General features: G+C 32.2%; 2 protein-coding genes across 3 annotated transcripts; both read right to left on the reverse strand.

Annotated features, from left to right (window-relative positions):
* Window positions 1-6224: 6224 nt before the first annotated feature.
* Window positions 6225-8342, reverse strand: LOC118034785 (high-affinity nitrate transporter 2.1-like). The gene is made up of 3 exons (XM_035040190.2): window positions 7416-8342; window positions 7194-7309; window positions 6225-7101 (listed from the first exon to the last, which is right to left on the reverse strand). Exons 1-3 carry the CDS (start codon window positions 8223-8225, stop codon window positions 6435-6437), a joined length of 1593 nt encoding a protein of 530 aa, XP_034896081.1. The 5' UTR covers window positions 8226-8342; the 3' UTR covers window positions 6225-6434.
* Window positions 8343-12991: 4649 nt separating this feature from the next.
* On the reverse strand, window positions 12992-14849 carry LOC118034783 (SNF1-related protein kinase regulatory subunit beta-3). Of its 2 annotated transcripts, none has more exons than XM_035040188.2 (3): window positions 14638-14849; window positions 13702-13794; window positions 12992-13630 (listed from the first exon to the last, which is right to left on the reverse strand). In XM_035040188.2, the coding sequence occupies exons 2-3, from the start codon at window positions 13726-13728 to the stop codon at window positions 13304-13306; spliced, it is 354 nt and encodes a 117-aa protein (XP_034896079.1). In that variant the 5' UTR covers window positions 13729-13794; window positions 14638-14849; the 3' UTR covers window positions 12992-13303. The 2 variants fall into 2 exon arrangements, with proteins under 2 accessions (XP_034896079.1, XP_073267381.1); XM_073411280.1 differs by lacking the exon at window positions 14638-14849 and adding an exon at window positions 13870-14052.
* Between the last annotated feature and the right edge of the window lie 3725 nt (window positions 14850-18574).

Below are 18574 nucleotides of genomic sequence, written 5' to 3' on the forward strand. Positions count from 1 at the left end.
TTTAAGTTTTTGAATGAGTTGACAAAACATAACATTAATCTTTGTGAAGTTAATCGGGATACTTGATGTAGTTGTGCTTATGTTATCAAGTCTCATCATTTTCAAAGATTAGCCCTTGCAGAGTGATGAGGAATAGGGCCACCGCCTTAATTAAAATGACTCTGATTATCATTGCTGTGAACGCAACTAGTAAGCCAAGGCGTCTCATTTGGCAACGGCAACGCCATGGAAGCTTGGAGATTTTGCGTTGCTTCTTGAAAGTTAAAGAGATGATCATATATGCACACCATTTACTGAGATATATATAAATATTACATTCGCCTATGTTGACGCAAGGTATACGAAAAAACATAAAAAACGTTTCATCAAGATCTAGGTTACTGCCATAAAAATTAGTAGAGAAAACTTTGTTTTAATATATTCTAAAATTATTCTTAAAAAAATATACAAATTATTTAAATAGTAGCTAAATTGACATATTCTATAAAGAAAAACTAAACTGAAAATAACAAAGAAAAAAAATACTCCAACAAATAACAGAGAAATTTTGAAATAATATTTTTTAAATCTAATTTGGACATGTTTTCAACATTAGCTAATGCTAGCAAGCCCGACATTAGCTAATGTTAACGAGCTAATCTCATAAAAAATAGAGCTTGTAGAATGTGTTGATTAAAATATTTTAGCCTAATCCAACAATTAAATTAAAAATTATAATTTTTGTCAGAAAGCCTCATTTAACACATGACTTCTTCTTTGATTTGGTCTTGTTCATCTAGGTTATAAATGTGTTTACAAAACATTCAACATCACATATATCCCTAGATATACTCTTTTGGTTTTGGATTGTGATTTCTATTTTATCATGACCTAGTGTATCCATATATACCTTATATATGATTATGTTATCAGAAAAAGACTCACCAATAAAACTTTTCATTGGATTATAAAATTTGAATTAGATAACCATTTTTTATTGTAGAAAAAGTTTGGTTCTGTATCTATATATGCCTTATGTTATACTATAAAATTTTATGGAAAATAGATAAAGAGAGTTATATGATAGCTATCTGATAATTAGATTAATTGAAAGAAACTTAGAAGATAAGAGTTATTAACACATATAAATGAAGGAACATGAACACAAGATTAACTCTACAAGCAAGTATAACAAGCCACATACTATGGACTTGAGATCATGAAAATAACTTTGAAAGATGGAAGGTTATCAACAGTTAAAAAGAAGTTAGTGGAGAACCCTGAAATGTGAGAAATAATTGGTAGTTGGCATATCACTATATAAGGTGGATTGCAGGGAAGATCATCTTCAATATTTCAACAAAAAACCTCAAATCACTACATCGTAGTTTTATCAAGTTCTCATAACCTTTCAAACCTGAAACCAGTAGATAATAGCTTTTAGACGATAACTTTATAGGTGATATAATAGTAAGCAATAACTTTGTAGGCGATAACCAAGTAAGCTTGCAATTTTCTTTGCAATCATTATCTAGATTTAAAGATAACAAAAAGATAACTTTATATGTGATATAATAGTAAGCAATAACTTTATATGCTTATAGTTTTAATTTCATATACAAAAAATAACAAAAAGATATTTCATTATCTAGAAGTTTCAATTTGTGGATGTGCTCAAAGTATGAATTACTCTATGAAGGAGAAGAAAGATTTTAGCAAGACAGAGCGTGGTGGTCTAGTAGTTACTTTACATTTAAGTTGTTTCAATTACTTGATTACTTTTTTAGTTAAACTATTGTTTATTGACACGACTAAAAGATTGATGTCTTCTCCCAAATGCAGGAGTGTCGAAGTAATAAATAACCTGGAAAAATCGGGATCGAACCACAAAGAGATTAACTATATAATAATAATAATAATAACAACAACAATTTAAAGAGGACTTTAAGATGTAAGATTAATGTGAGGATTTAACAATGATAAAAACAAATATCAAGGTTAGAGAATCCACTAATAGTATTAGAAATAAGTATAGTATAAACTCTTTTTATTAATCAACTAGAAACCACACACAAAGAAGGTTCCAATAGGATGATTTATCCTTAATAGTTCATTATAAATTTTTAACATGATCATATTAATTATCTTATTTAAGTAACAACATACTTTTAAATATTGTCAGGAATTTATGATGCTAACTTATGTTAACAACAAATCAAGTTCTTTTCATAGCACATGTGTAGGTTATACCATACGGTTGGCTATAAAAGTGCCAAGCATTTGTTGTACCAAGTGTTATACAACACAAATCTAGATTAACCATTTAACAAGCAAGGTATTAAGAATTAGTAAGATAAAAAGATAAGACATGTTAATAACAAACTTTCTTAGATATAAACATTGAAGTCCATGTTGAGTTTATATTATAACTATTCTAACACCATTAGTGAAACCTTTTCACCTTGACATAATAAATTTAGCTAAATATAATGAAGAAGATAAACATAAATAAATAACATAAGAACATAAGTATAGTAAAGAAAATGAAAAGCATAAACAAGAGATTAAGGAAAATATAACATGAAATAAAACTTAAACATTATAAAAATATAAAGAAAGAAATAAAGAGCATGATCTTGATCTGAACAACCAAGATGCCTAAATGCATGGCAAATGCCTCCTTTTATAGTCCAAAATTTAAAACTATTGATTTAATGACTAATTGTTAAATGGGTGGTCAACTATTGACTTGGTGAAAATCCTTATTTTTTTGTCTGAATAAAATGTCATTGCTAACATCAGAATTGGAACCAACTGTACCATGAAAGTTCTAGGAAATTTTCTTATCTTTCTAGAAAAAAAAAATTGAGGTCATTTGGACTTCTAGAACTCGAGGTATGGGTTGAACACTAAATAGTGTTTGGGCTGCAGGACAAATTCAAACTTCTCTGTTGTTGCTATAATTTGAACTTGAAAACGGCTTTTTTAAATCTTGGACTTCTCATGAAAGTTCTACGCCTATGCCTTACCTTTCCATCCATATAAAGTAGACCTAAATTCGAGATCTACAGCTCCATATATGACCCAATTACTGAATAGTGTTCCAGTTTGGATTGCACCAATATCTCTTTTCTAAGTTTGGTCATTTCTTTGTCCTTTCAATTTCAGTATTTAAACTCATCAATTAATCCTTTTATTTATGTGATAGGCCTATATTTAAGATGAACATTTACTATAAATTAAAGGTATCTTATATTATTAGATATGTTATTATAAAACATGCTTTAGTTAAGGAGTTATTGATACTTCAAGTGCAAAATGATGATATAAAACCTTGATAAAAATACACTTTTAAGTACTAATCATCTGTGGAAGCGGATCTACTCATATTGATACTCATGTAAATCTGTAATATAAGTTTAAAATTATGTAAGTAGATAATCAAGGGTTCAAATTGGTTAACTTAAAACTTTAATCTTAAGTTTCATATTAAGTCTTCTTAATTAAAAAAGACATAAAAGAACTTACTTTATACAATGTCTTACATTTACGATTTGATTTCTGAAAATGGGATTATATGGGAGTGAAATACGCTCTAGCATACTCAAGTTTATTGTGTGTAGTTTCCAGCTGATTAATAAAAAGAGTTTATACCATATTTATTTCCAATACTATTCGTAGATCCTCTAACATTGACAATTGCTTTTATCTTTGATTAATACTCACATCAATATCACATCAATATCACATCCCAAAAGTTCTCTTCAACTCCTTTTCATTTGTTGTTTATAATTTTTTATAGTTCACCTCCCTATGGTTCGACTCCGATCTTGTCGGGTTATTTATTACTTCGACACTCCTGCACTTAGGATAAGACATTAATCTTTTGATCTTGTCATGGGGCTTAACTTAAAACACAAAATCAGATAGCAAATTGTCTAGTAAGGTTAAATGGATCTTGGCTTAAAGGACATAGTCATATTTGGTGGTCCTCAACCGAAATAACAAATCGGGAAACAAAGTTTTCCTATCAAGTATGGTAACTCTAATGTGTAGCGAAACACACCTACTTATTCATTGCAGAGCTATGCTTTATTAGTGTAGTGCCATAACCTCCTAATACATAGCAATGTGCACCTACTTCTATATTGCAAAGCTATTAATATGGTGCTTATACATGAATTATTAGCGTAGTGCCTACTTGTCTTGTCAATGGCTATCATATGCTTACTTGTCTCGCTAATAACTATCAACAACAATAAGTACTAAGGGGTGTTAAAAAAAAAACTGACCAATCATTTAAACCTAAAAGAATCATGAAACAATTAACCAAAAAAGCTGAATAGATAAAAAAAAATTGAATAAAAAAAAAATCACTCAGTCTAGTTTGATTTTGGTTTCAAAAAGCTTAAGTCGATTAAATCGAATCAAACCAGACCGGTTCAATTGAATCTATATGAATTAAAAAAACAAGGTATAAAAAAAACATCTTTAACCCTAAATCATTTTATCCCTTTCCAAATGCCTTTTCTCCCCTCTGCTTTTCTCTCTCATTTTCCCTCATGTTAACCTAACATTAAATCCTTTTAAATTATTTTTTTAACACCACACCTTTCCACCTCCTCCTACCATCACTCTCTGGTCTCCCATATGACAATGCCATCCATAACCTTCATTTCACTCCTATCATCAACCACCACCAACAACCCATATACTAAGAACTAGTTTTAGTTTTCCAAGTTCGACCTAGATCCTTTCATTTAAATGGAGTCCTTTTCTATTGATTGAAAATTTAAAAAAATTTTGAGAATGAAGTCGCTCTTTAATTGAGTGGAAAGCAAACTAAAGAGAAGAGCAAGGCTTAAAATAGAAAAAGGAAAAATCAAAAGAGTGTAGAGAAAATTTTTAAAAAAGGTCTAATTTGTTGTGTTCAACAGTTTATGGACCTCATTCGGTGTAGAGAGCAAGGATTGCTCCTTTTTTTGTGGTTGTAATGGCTCCACATGTATTTGCAAATCTAAGTATTTCTCTCAACTTTGGTTCATCCTGAAAATAAAAGTATCATAAAATGTTAGAGATAATAAATCAAGATCTTAGTTTATTTCATCAGTCCCACTTATTAATATGCACAAGCTATGTGAGAAATGAAGGAATTAGAGGGGTTTGGTACAATGGCAACAGTAAAAACAAGCTCATTTAATTGGTTTCTGGTTTTTAATGCTTAAAAACCAACCCAAACCACACAAAACTGGTTCGGTTTGAGTTGGTTCTTGGTTCGGTCTGAGTTATATTAACAAGGAATACTATTTTCTAATTCGGTTGAATTTTAGGGTTAAAGCCAAACTAAGCCAAACCGTGAACACCCCTAGTAAGTATGGTGCCTACCTTATCCAGTGTGAAGCCTACAATCCTTATCTAGGAAAGTGAATTATTTTTCTATATTTGGTAATGTAATGGAAAATAAGTTGGAAAACACTTTCTAGTGTTTGGTTATGTCATGGAAAATAACTTATTAATATTTTATTTTTTTCAAGTTAATTAAAATAATGAGGTACAAATCTTATAAATTAAAAAGTTGAATGAGAATGAAATTGAAAAAAATATAATTTCATAAATTATCTCAAATAAAACAAATAATAATCAAAATAATAGAGATCAATTTAAAAAATAAAAAATTAAAAGATGAAGAAACTAAAATAATAATAATTAGCATTTCATAAATTATTTCAAATAAAATAAGTAACAATCAAAAGAATGAAGATCAAATTTAATATATAAAAAATTTCAATTAAAAAATGATAAGAAAAAAACAAATAACAATTATAAAAATAGAGACCAAAGTTAATATAAAAATTAAATTCTAAGGGATGAAATTGAAAAATAAATATTCAAAACAAAATATATATAGTAATGAAAATTTTAAGGATGAAATTTGATATAATTAGCAAATAATAAGACATTTCTAATATTTTCACAATTTTCGAAAAGTGTTTTCCGCTCAAAATAAAAGGAAAACATTTTTCTAGAAATTAAGACAAATTTTTCGTTGACTGAAAAGTATTTTCCGTTGATCAATTTTTTTTAATAACAAAAAAACATACAAAAATTTAAAAATTAATTTCTTAAAAATCACTTTTCAAAAAACAAGCCACCTTTAATTTATTTCTCATATTCCATTTGATTATAGAATGACAGGTGTAGATAATCACGGGCCATATAGAACTTTCATGCATGTTTGGACAATGAGATCTGCATTTGTGGTATTCTTAATATATTGATTCCAGCACAACTATCACTCATGGATTTTGATTCAACTTTTGTATTTGAAAGAAAGGCTTTTAACAAAAAAATTACAGACAAAGAACACACAAGCATCAGTATACAACACCCTTATTGGCATTACTGTGTTCCGAATTTAAACTTGCACCCCATGATCTTGATGTAGACATCATCCACTACACACGGTTTGGTGTGGTACTTGGTGGTGTTGGTGCAGAGGCAATGCGATTGCCGCGTTCGGACCGGCTATTCTCCGCGAACTTGAGGCTTTGCTGGTGCATGCCCCTTTGCCTCTCGTCCTCATCCCACTCTGATGCATAATAGGACTCTTCTGTTGACTTCACTACGTCTTTAGAAGGCGGGAAGAACATGCCGCCCCATTGTGGGAAGTAGACCAACGCCACAGGGAGAGTGCAGCCGCAAATCATGACACCCATCCAGGATAGACCTGCAGCTGTGGACAAACTTGAGCTCGAAAAGAATACTAGTTGTGTCAATCCGGACCCAAAATTTCCACCTGCACCAGTGAGGCCGGATATGATGCCCAATGATCGTCGAGAAATAAAGGGAATGATACCAAAAGTTGCTCCACAGGCAGCTTGAGCTCCAATAGAGAAGAGAATCATAGCGGTGACAGCAAGGGGAAGTGAATTAGCTCGACCGAGCCAAATACAGAAAACTCCTCCAAGTGTCTGTAAAATCCAGAGCACCCATAACCTGCCTCTCATCCCGAAGTACCTTGCTGCTACATCAGAAGAATATCCACCAAAGGGACGAGCTACAAGGTTAGCCATACCAAAGGTAGCAGCAATGACACCTGCTGTGTGAAGCTTTAGATCGAACCTGTTAAATATGTCAACATAAATTTTGATTAGTCAACATATCATATGAGACGACAGGGTGAAGATGCATACCATGATTAGTTCAAGAATCACCTGTCATAGAAGTACTCGGCGATAACATTGTCGGTGGATAATTCAACTCCCATGGAGTAGCCATAGAGAAGGACAAAGATCCAGGTCCTATAGTTTGTAACAGCGTACCAGAGTACCTGAACAAGAGATAAAACACATTGAATAATTAAGATTTAATGTTTGTTTTTTACTTTGAGGTATGAGCTTTAATGGAGAGTGGGTGTAGAACTTCAAGAAACTGACCTTGGAGAACTTATCTTTAGCAACATCACCCTTCTTCTTTAGGGCACCGAGATTCCCATCAGGCAAGTCTTGGCCTAGATTCAAGACCAAGATTCCCATGATAACATGAAGCCATCCTGGGACAAAAAATGCTATCCTCCAAGCACTGAATGAAGTTGAACCAGCTCGCTTAATGAGCTCGTAGACCAAGGGCATTACGAGCTGAGTTGCACCTCCACCCATATTGCCCCAACCGGCTGCGGTTCCATTGACGAGTCCGATAATCTTGCTGTTAAACATTGTGCTCATCCAGTACTGGCATGACACAAACGTTGCAAGGGAGAATCCAATCATGAAACGGACTGCTAGGTATCCTCCAGCTGAGTCCACAAACGACATGCAAAACACAGTTGGGGCTGAGAGCATGATCAGAAACGCACACCCATATCGCGGCCCCAAGAGGTCACAAACTGCACCCATTACAAGCCTAGAGAAGATGCTTCCAGAGACAGAAGCAACCCCAGCATTACCGATGTCACTTTTGGTTAAATTGAGGTTGTCCCGAATGATAGGAACAAGGGGTGCTGCAGCGAAAGTGGAGACAAAACAAGTGAAGAAGGATATCCAAGAAAGGTGAAATGTTCTCATATGAGGGTTAGCAAAAGAGAAAATCTTAAACACTTTGGCCTTGTGCTCAGAATCAACTGGCAAGGCAAATTTTGCTGTTGTATCTGTGGGGACTGTAGGAGAGGCAACCGAAAAGGCAAAGCTTTGTTCTCTGCCTGTCACTCCATGCATGGAACTACCCGGGGAACCTTCAATGTCGCCCATTTTGTATTTTTCTCAATCTCTATCTGGAATATGAGAAAGGGAAGGGGAGACACAGAAGAAGTGATCAGATCAAACGCGACTTAAAGCTGTTTTGATGCTGTGTATGGGAGGAAAAGTGTAGAGTATTTGTACTGTGGCAAGGGTTAGCATTTGGGAGTGTGCGCTGAAATTTGTACTTTAAGGATCTGTAAGGGCCAAATGAGATTCTATTGGTTGAGAAATATTAAAGAAACAGAGTTCTATAGAATCCACTTCGCCACATAAGGTTCTGAACAGAAAAAGTCTCATGGAGTATCCCAAAGGATACATGGGCCCACTAGCTCTTAATTTGAAAACTCTTCAAGAGGTAATTAACCTGGTACTGATTACTAATTACTAGTAATGATGTTCATACGTGCTCATCTCCCCTCCAAAAGTCAACTTCATTCCTAAATATGAATCCTATAGCACAGTTGAGTGAGAGACGGGAATCCTGAAGGCAACCATGTTATTTTATTTATTTATTTATATTTTGTCTTTTTATATCCCATCCAGGTTTAGCGAGGTGAATAAACTTATAAATTAATTGATATATTTGGTCACTCGGGTTTTGTTTAATAAATTTCTAAACTGGTTTCAGATTATACTCCTGTTTTAACTTTAATTTCTTCGTTAACAAAAACAGGCTCACCGCTTAACTTTTGCTAATTAAAGTGTTTTTGTATACATTTTCACAATCTCCCCATTGAATAATAATAATAATTACTGTTATTATATAGACAAGGAAGTGTAGATCATCAGCCATATTTAGAATTTAATGCCGGGTGCTTAATTATTATGAATATATTGCATATATAGTATCATCTTGAACCAAGGTCATAATTGGCGTGTACCGCATCCATCTTGATTCAACAGCATCCCCAACTGGCCTGTTAAAAGCCACCATCAACAGTTTGATTCACAGTGACTAGCGTAAGCTTTCTTTGATTATGGGAGTGCTCACCTCATTGCACGTGAATATTATATATCGATTTAAATATTTCCTCTTAATTATTATGGTATCTTTATCTCTTTCAAATTTGCTATGTGACATCGATCCTTGATGGATCCATGGCAATAACTTATTACATAGAATTTGAGAAAATGTCAAGAAGACTTTGCATAAAACTGAACCTGGATACTTTACTAGTGTTATTGCCAGTACAGTAACCGACCTGAGGGATTTATTTAATAGACTTGGATATTTCTTGTACATTGCAAGTCAACCAAGCCCCATATCAAATTGAAAGCCCTCCTATCATCCTCTTCAATTCCAGATCAGTTGTTGACACTAAGACCTTAGATGAAGCTTTTAAAATGCACTTTATTTGGCTTGCCATGGCCTACAATCCCCTCCAACTGGCGCATGGTCAAAGGAAACATATTTTCTTATTCTAAAAGTGCAATTTTCTCCCCTCCTTGGTGTCCACTTGCCAGTTTCATGGACATAGAAAACATATCATCCAAGCTTCCCTTGCATTGCCCTTTCAAAAGCTCTTAGAGTTTTTTTGGTATATTATTTTCAGGGTACTTGGGACAAGACGACTTTCTTTTATGGTTGGAATTCGCTGGAAATGAAGGGGGAGTACCTTGAAAACCTGTTGTGTGCAATATTTTAAAGCTTGGAAATCATGAAACGATAGTCTTTGTTCACATGTTATAAGAGCTCTTGTATTTTTATGTATATCTACATAAGAGCTCCATTATAAGACCTTGTATTGATGATCAAAATGCTTAGTAGAAATCATATATATAAAGAGAGAGAGAAGAATGTGGGCATGCTTATTTGTCGAATAGCACAAATGGGTTCAAGAATGGTGTCACACACACGTTATTATGCGTAGGAGGATAAATGTGATTATTGATAAATATATTTGAGTAAATTCCACGTTCCATTAAAGCTGGCAGCTATAGAATCAAATTTATGAAACAAATTATTCTAGAAAAACCAATAAATATATTTTATTCGGTGCCGAAAAAGCAAATTTATTATTATTTTTAATGTAGAAAGTCATGTTATGATAATTCTAGATTGCTTGAACACCAATTTTGTCATCAGATAGATCATCCATGTAAAATTGATATGTTAAAAGACTCCTTTTTAGTCTCTTTCCATCAATTTATTTTGAAAAAAATCATTCCAAAGTTCCAAATAATTATAAAATAACATCAAACATCTAACTCAAATGATATAATTAACCCATATCATAAACATGAAATTTATTTAACAATCAACCCAGGAAAAAAATGAAGGTTGAAGTAATAGAGCAATGGTTTTATGGATTATTAATTTTAAGTTATGTAATTCATAAAACTATTGGTTATCAAAAAATCAAATTTACAGTTTTTACAAGACAAATTATAAAAAAGAAGAAGAAGACAAAAAACCCAAACCAAAGTCTTTTGGTTTAAACCCGAACAACACTAACCTTATTAGCCAGTTTTGCACTTTCATCCCAGTTAAAATGAGCCAATAGCAAATACATTCAATTTATGTTTGTTTTCTTTATTGTTATAAACACAAATCAAGAACTGCTAAAAAATAAACGTGCTTTAAAGGTATCCTGAATTTATCATTTTCTGGTCAGAAACTAACAATTACTTTATATCCAAATGTTTAGAGGTTAATTAATAAGCTAAATTTTAAGTTGTTTTTGTGTGGTATTTTATGTTTTATTTTAATCACATATTTAAATATGTTTAGTTAATTAATATTTATTACAATTTTCCATGAATTTTTCTGAAAATTAAAAAAAAATGACAATCTCCATTAGTTTAAGTTTTGTAACCACTCATAATGCATCCTACACGATGATGAGAAGACATTGATCCATACAAACCCAACTCCAAAACAGTAGAAACAATTTAGGAATGCTGATGATGCGATCACATCTAATTATGGCCTTATCAATCCACCATAGAAGAGCTCATAATATAACTCAACCTTATCAAAAGAGATAGCCTATGAATACAACGCAATGCATAGACCTTGACATATATCTATATTAATACGTTGACTAATGCATTATTTCAATGGATGTAGATATAATGCTACAATAAATAAACTTTTGTAGCATCTTTCAACTCCATATTCTATTTGCGATAACTGGTAGCTGAAGGAGCAACACTTGGTCGCCAGATAACCTTCAAGAAATACAATGAAGCTGGACACCGTGAGTACGAAACAGAGCCTTCCCGACAACATGGAGCATTTCCATGGGATAAAGCAAGACTTTCAAGTTTCATAGTACAAAGAAGCTCCATTCATGGAAACTTCACAAAGTATAGCAATCCACCCTCATGGCATTCAAGTGAAGAGAACTTGTGGATTCATTAGAACAAACCTAATCCCATCAGCAGCTATATGATGCTAGGTAATAAATATTCTTGTTTTTGCTAATCTCGTATTCGAGTCTATCGCAGCCAATTCCATCACAACACGGGCAAAGAAAGAAAACCTAATGAGGATTTTATTATATACGCATACCAGATGCCGGTACTACCCCCCCTTTTTTTAGCATATTTGTATAGCACAAGTACATACGAAATTTGGAAGGCTAATCCTTACATCCCACAATTATAAGAATTGAAACACTCACTTAAAATTACATTAGAAAACCCAACCAATGATTTCTTAAAGCTGAAGTTATGAGGTTAGATTGAACTCTACAAGGATGGTATTAAAAAGAAAAAAAGTTAAATGAAGAAAAGCAGCATTGTTCAATGAACAATACCATCCATACTAAATAAAATTAGAGGACACACACAGTATCGAACAATAAAATACCATTCTCTTTTACATGTATTGTAGAAATTTTTATTTTGATAAATTCAATTGGGTTGATAAATCTAATTTGGTTTAATACTAGTGAACTCCATAATAACCATAACCAAATTTGAATAGAAATATTATTCAATTTCTGGTTTTTTATTTGGTACTAAAACACCGAATTTATTATTATTTATTAATATAGAAAATCATGTTATAATTCTTGATTGTTTGAACACCAATCTTATCATTTATTAGATAATATCTTCCATGTAAAGTCGATAGACTCATTTTTAGTCTCTTTTCATCAATTTATTTTGAAAAAACCATAATAAGATTCCAATCAATTATAAAATAATATTAAAAATCCAAGTCAAATAATATAATTCATAAATCATAAACATACAATTAAGTAGTTTATATTTTATAACTAATCATAATGCATCCTACTCTATACTGAGAGGACATCGATCCCTACAAACCCAGCTGCAAAACAGTAGAAACAATTTAGGAATGCAGATGATTTTATGGCCTTATCAATCCACCATAGAACTCTGCATAGTATAACTCAGCCTTATCAAAAGAGGATACAACGCATTGCATTGACCAAGACATGGATATGCTAATACGTTGACTAATGCATTTCATGTCATATGATGTATAAACATTGCACGGATGACTTAAGAGACAATGTGGAGATAAGGTACATTACGGACGGACTGCTAGATCAGATTATCTACAAGTATTCTTTCAAATTGTGGGCATGCTATTTCTATGGATGTAGATAATGCTATCAATTAAAGAAACTTATCATGAAGATAGTCATGTGGGGTTTTCAACTTTCAACTCCTTGTTCTATTCATGATATACCTAACTGGTAGCCGAAGGAGCAGCACTTGGTAGCCAGCTAAACTTCTAGAAATACGATAAAGCTAGACACCATGAGTACGAAACAGAGCCTTCCTATCAATATGGAGTATTTCAGAACAACAAGTGCACATGTCCATGGGATAAAGCAAATTTTCAAGTTTCATAGTACAAACAGAGTGTTGGCAGGAAGATGAATGGAAACTTTACAAGTCTAGCAATCTACCCTCATGGCAGAGGTGACAATTTAAGTGAAGAGAACTTCAGGGTTCAATAGAACGAACCTAATTCCAACAGTTGCTGTGATGCGAGGCTATAAATATTTCTCATTTTGGCTAATCTCATATTGGAGTCCATCGCAGCCAATTCCATCACAACATAGGCAAAGAAAGAAAACCTAATGAAGGTTTATTATATACGCATACTAAGTGCTGGCACTACCCCTCCTTTGAACAGGTTTGTATAGCACAACAGTGACAAATTTTGAATGGAAGCGATGAGTGAACCCGAGTGCCACCACAGAACGTGGGGTCTCCCGGTTCTCAATGTAAAGATGGTTGAGAATCACATTCTGTGGCAGTGGAAGCGTTTCAGAAGAGTCTGCACTTGCAGGGTAGCTAAGCAACGAGTGTTGCAGGTGTGGAGGCACTGAAGGTGGGTCCCGTACCTCATCTTCATTCCCTGGGTATGCATTGTTGTAACTTGAATCAGGTGATCTAGGAACTTCAAATCCCGCAACAGTCGCATCTTCCTGCACCATGATCAAATTATCAGATCCCAATATAATGTCAAAAGCCCCAAAGTGGCAAGTTTTCTACTTACATTATCTTCACTGAATTGGTTGCTCATGTTGAAAATGACAACGCAGATGGTTAACAGCACAAAGACATCAAGTCTTCTGCAATGCTCTTAAACCTGAAAACATAAAAATCCCCACATAAGCATCTTAAAACTGTAATTGCAGCACCCAAATATTTAACTATTTCTCACCAGTAAGATTCAACGAAGCAGAGCTTTATTTTATTTTAACAATCTCAAATTTGTTAAGCACGAAATCATTGCCATTCTTTCTTAGCATTCATGCTCATGAAGTTCGATTGGGGATCTCAGTAATGACCTTTCAGCTAACCTCCCAACCCATCCACTTCAAAACTTTCCCACAAAGGAGAGGCTCTAAGCATTCCACAGAGACACCGAATCCAATTCTTTAACACAGGTGCCAATTCATACAGCTACAAAACCACCTTCTATTTGCATTGAGCACCAAAATATGACCCAAAAACAAAAACATAGCTTGACACAACACAAAACCCAATTTCTCCAATGGCACGCAAATTCATCTTGTGAACCAAAACCATAGCCGACAATTCAATTAATAAAGAGTCTACCTAATAACCATTGTGAATGGCCATAAATTTCATTACCATAACGTTCATCATCCTGACCCATGTCATAAGGAAATGTTACTCTTTTCTTCACAAAAGTAACACAAAATAAACCAAAAACAAAATAACATAACATTAAGCAAATAAAGCATTGATTCCCTAAAAACCCATCAAAGAACTACAGTAAAAAAATCTCAAACGGGCACAATCTTTCAGCTCAAAAAATCTTGACTTTGATCAAGAATCAGAATATCCAACTATAATTCCATTCTGGGCCAAGAAAAAATACTCAAAAATTGAATAAGCAAAATTTGAAGCCAGAAAGAACGAGGGAAATTTGTAGCCGAAAAGAAAGAAGAAGATGGCTGGCTACCTTGAAAAAGCTGATGATGAGAATCAATCTCCGATCTGAAACTTAAAAGGGTGATAGAGGAAATAAAAAAATTGAGTGAAACAAGTAGTAGTAGTCGTTTGAGAAGATGAGTGGTCGCCGGAGTTGCCTTTAGCCTTTAATTTTGGAGCAACATATTTAGAAAGTAGAACCCTAAGGTGGTTGAGGTGACACGGTAACGTTCCTGTTACTGTTGCTGCTTCTGCTTGCGTGTGCGTGTGCGTGTGCGTGTGCGTGTACGCAGACTGAAAAGGAAAAGACAGAATGCCCCTAACTTGATATTACAATTATTACAAATCACCATTTACAACTTAGATTTGGCCAGCGCTATCTACTGGTCGGAGTAAAAATATTTTGAAAGAAAATTTAATTTTAGGTTTGGTTTCTAAAGTTATTAATTTGAGGGTTTTTAATTGAGATATAAATTTTAGGGTTATTGAAGATTTATATAATTATTAATTTTAAAATTTATAAAAATTAATTAAAATAGTATAATTAAAATATCTTGAATACCTACCATTAATAAAAAAATATATAAATTTTGAATATATAAAAAATATATTTATAATATAAGAAACTTTCAAAAGATATTTAATGTCTCTAGTTAAATCTTTTTAACTCAATTATTTCAAAAAAAATTATTTTAAATTTGTCATGATGTTATTTAGTATAAACAAACAAAAATAATTCTGATAATTAATAAAAATATAATTTAATTTTAAAAAAATTAAAATAATATATATTTTTTAAAAAAAGCATTAAGTCAGTATATATTATATTGGTACAGATCAAATCAAATTAATTTTAAAAAATTTACTAAGTGATGAACTGCATCAAGTTGTACATATATTTTTTTTAAAAAAAACTATTTTGTACATTAAAATTGGTTTTAAATAGGTTGTTTATATTTGAATCAGTATAGATGGATTCAATAACGGGTCATCCTTCCTTGCTTTCTCTCTCTTTACATGAAAGGTTTCCCTCTCTGTTCCTTGCGGGTCTAACTCCATTTCCTTCCACATTTTTTTATAACTTTAATCCTTTGAAATTCCAATATTTCTTGAGTGTTAATTTACATTTTCTGTCATTGACTTTTCCTTTCTATACTGTTTTTCTTTCGCACAATTCATTGGAAAAAAGAAAAAGTAGAAAAGCGAGAATCAAGAACACAGAGACATTCTTTATCATGAAAAACAAAATGAATGTAATAGTGGTTTTTTATACAGCAAAATGCAACTGTAGTGAAGGCATGTGTTGTTGACTTGTCAAAGTTCAAATACTACTAAGATTGCTAGAAATATCAATGAATGGTAGTGAAAAAATAACATCTTATAAGACTGATGACCCGTGAGTTGAAAGTTAGATTTGTGAATACCATGTAAAACTCAAATACCGTGGGTGTGATAATAATAATAATTTTTAATTTTATTATTGAAATCAAATCTATGATTTTTTTTTCAATAGTAATAATGTTTTTCAATTTTTTTAATAATTATATTAATAATAATGAAAATAATAATATTAATAATATTATTAAACATGCCTAACCTAAGTTCTTATAGTTTTTAATTTTACCATTCAAATCAAATATATGGTTTTTCTTTAATAGTAATAATTTTTTTTTTTCAAATTTAACAACAACAATAATAAGACTCACGATTCTTTGGTCTTGCGCCCTTGCCAGACCCAAGTTACTCAAGTCTGTTAGTGCCAAACCCAACTTCCTTTGTTATGGCATCCCCTACCTGACCAAATTAACATGAGTCTGGCACCCTTGCCAAACTCATAGCATTCCAAACTCAAGGTGCTAGTGTCTGGCAGTCATTCCTAACCCGAGCACTTGATGCATCGTTGTTTTGCCGAACTTGAGCGTCTAGGGTTTCACGGACATGCCTAACCCTAGTGTTTGGGGTTTGGCAATCATATAATTTTTTTTTTTTGAAAAGACAAAAGAAGCCTTTAATCTAAATGTTAAAATTTTATGCCATGAAGGGCAAATCATTATCTATACTGCACCCAAAAAAACCCGAACATACCATTTTTCCCCAATCATTCTTCTTATGTCGAATATATCTCATGAAAAAAAACAACTCTACCCTCAACTGCATGCTTAGCAAGTTTCTTTGGCAAATACAATTACATCATTACACTACATCAATTCACAGTGATTTGTGTCTTGGTGAACAACAAAACATTGATCTCCTTTAATATATTGTATAATACTTGGTAGGATTGCACCTTTCTTGTAGCCCCGTTTGCGAGCTATGTATATCCTCTTAATGACATATACACCTACATACATAAAGACAAGTAACAAATAAAGTAGCTAACCTAATTAATGAGACATTGTTAGAATTAAGTTTCAATTATTTACATGTACTTGTAATATTTTTGAAAGGAAAAAAAAATATAGACAATAGAATTGTAGAACTTATTTAGCTATGAAATTAACTAGATCATCACAATCTTTCCATTGCAACATCATCAAACTATACATATAATAGTGCAGGACTAGATTTAATTTTTGTGTACATGACAATTAGTGACATATCACCATTTGATAATGACCATAACATTATACAATGTAACAATAAAAAATAAATAATCTGATAAAAGAACTTTCTTCATCAAGATCAACATTATAGGGAGATGATATGAGAACAATAGCTCTTTTATTTATTAGCATTTTTGTTTGGAGTGTTAAAAAATATATTTATTTTATTTTATTCATTAAGGGTAGAATAATATTTTTAGTTTAGCCTATATATAATTTATTTGTATTTAGGTTAAAATAATAACTTGAGAATAAAGTGATCAATGAAACCCTAACCTCTTTCTCTTTTATGTTTGCATTTCTCTTTGTTAAATTTGGATTCTTTCACATGGTATCATAGCATGGTTTCATGGTTCAATTATTCGGAGTGATATTTGTTCAATTTTTGTAAATCTGGTATTTCTTCTTCCCTTCAGTTTCAACAAATTGGTATTTGCATTCTATTTTTGCAAATCTGGTATTTCATCTTCCCTTTAATTTTTTCAATTTGGTATTTCCATTTTGTTTCTGTAAAAAATTTTTGGAGTGATCATATAACTTTGAGAAGATATTTATTTAGTTTTTGGAATATGATATTTTGTTTTTTGTTTCTTTTGTGTTATGGTTTTCTTTGTTTGTTGATTGTAGCTATTGAAAGAGATGATTTGTTTTAGTTTGTAAATGTGAGGTTGGATGGAAAGAACTATTCATATTGGAGTTATGTAATGAGAAATTTTCTTAAGGGTAAAAAGACGTGGGGATATGTTAGGGGAACTTATGTGACACCTAGAAATACTAATGAGAGGCATACTGCTTTGATAGATGTATGAGAAGCAAACAATGTAAAGATTATTACATGGATTAACAATTTTGTTGAGCATTCCATAGGTACGCTATTGGTGAAGTATAAGACAACAAAAGAGGTTTAAGATCATCTGTAAAGGTTATTCACGCAATTAAATTTTACGAAGTAGTATCAATTACAGAATGATATACGAGCTTTTCACTAGAAGAATATGAGTATTCAAAAGTTTTATTATGCTATGACAGATCTTTGGGATCAATTGGCTCTTACAGAAACAGTAGAATTAAAGACATGTGGTGCCTATATTGATCGTAGAAAGCAGTAATGATTGATACAGTTTTTAATAGCACTTTGAATTGATTTTGAAGTACTTAGAGGGTCAATTTTACATCGTTCTCCACTGCCTTTTATTGACTCTATTGTCATTAAGTTATTGGCTGAAGAAATATGTCTTTAATTTTATTTTAAAAAGGAAATTCTTTATGCTTTGAATCCTTTTGTAATAGTAGTACTCTCTAAGCCATTATTTAATCATCAGAATAAGCCTTACATAAGGGTTGCCTTTGATTAGTGTAATTTTT

Source organism: Populus alba, chromosome 9 (assembly GCF_005239225.2).
Source record: "Populus alba chromosome 9, ASM523922v2, whole genome shotgun sequence".
NCBI classification, from domain to species: domain Eukaryota; kingdom Viridiplantae; phylum Streptophyta; class Magnoliopsida; order Malpighiales; family Salicaceae; genus Populus; species Populus alba.

What these genes read in the sequence shown, in the direction of transcription:
- LOC118034785 (XM_035040190.2), bottom strand. Translation starts at nt 8,225, where the DNA reads ATGGGCGACATTGAAGGTTCCCCGGGTAGTTCCATGCATGGAGTGACA. An exon ending in CTAAAGATAAGTTCTCCAAG is followed by an intron (nt 7,310 to 7,415) that starts GTCAGTTTCTTG and finishes TCTCTTGTTCAG; the next exon opens with GTACTCTGGTACGCTGTTAC. An exon ending in GCCGAGTACTTCTATGACAG is followed by an intron (nt 7,102 to 7,193) that starts GTGATTCTTGAA and finishes CATATTTAACAG; the next exon opens with GTTCGATCTAAAGCTTCACA.
- LOC118034783 (XM_035040188.2), bottom strand. Translation starts at nt 13,728, where the DNA reads ATGAGCAACCAATTCAGTGAAGATAAT. An exon ending in ACCAATTCAGTGAAGATAAT is followed by an intron (nt 13,631 to 13,701) that starts GTAAGTAGAAAA and finishes ATCATGGTGCAG; the next exon opens with GAAGATGCGACTGTTGCGGG.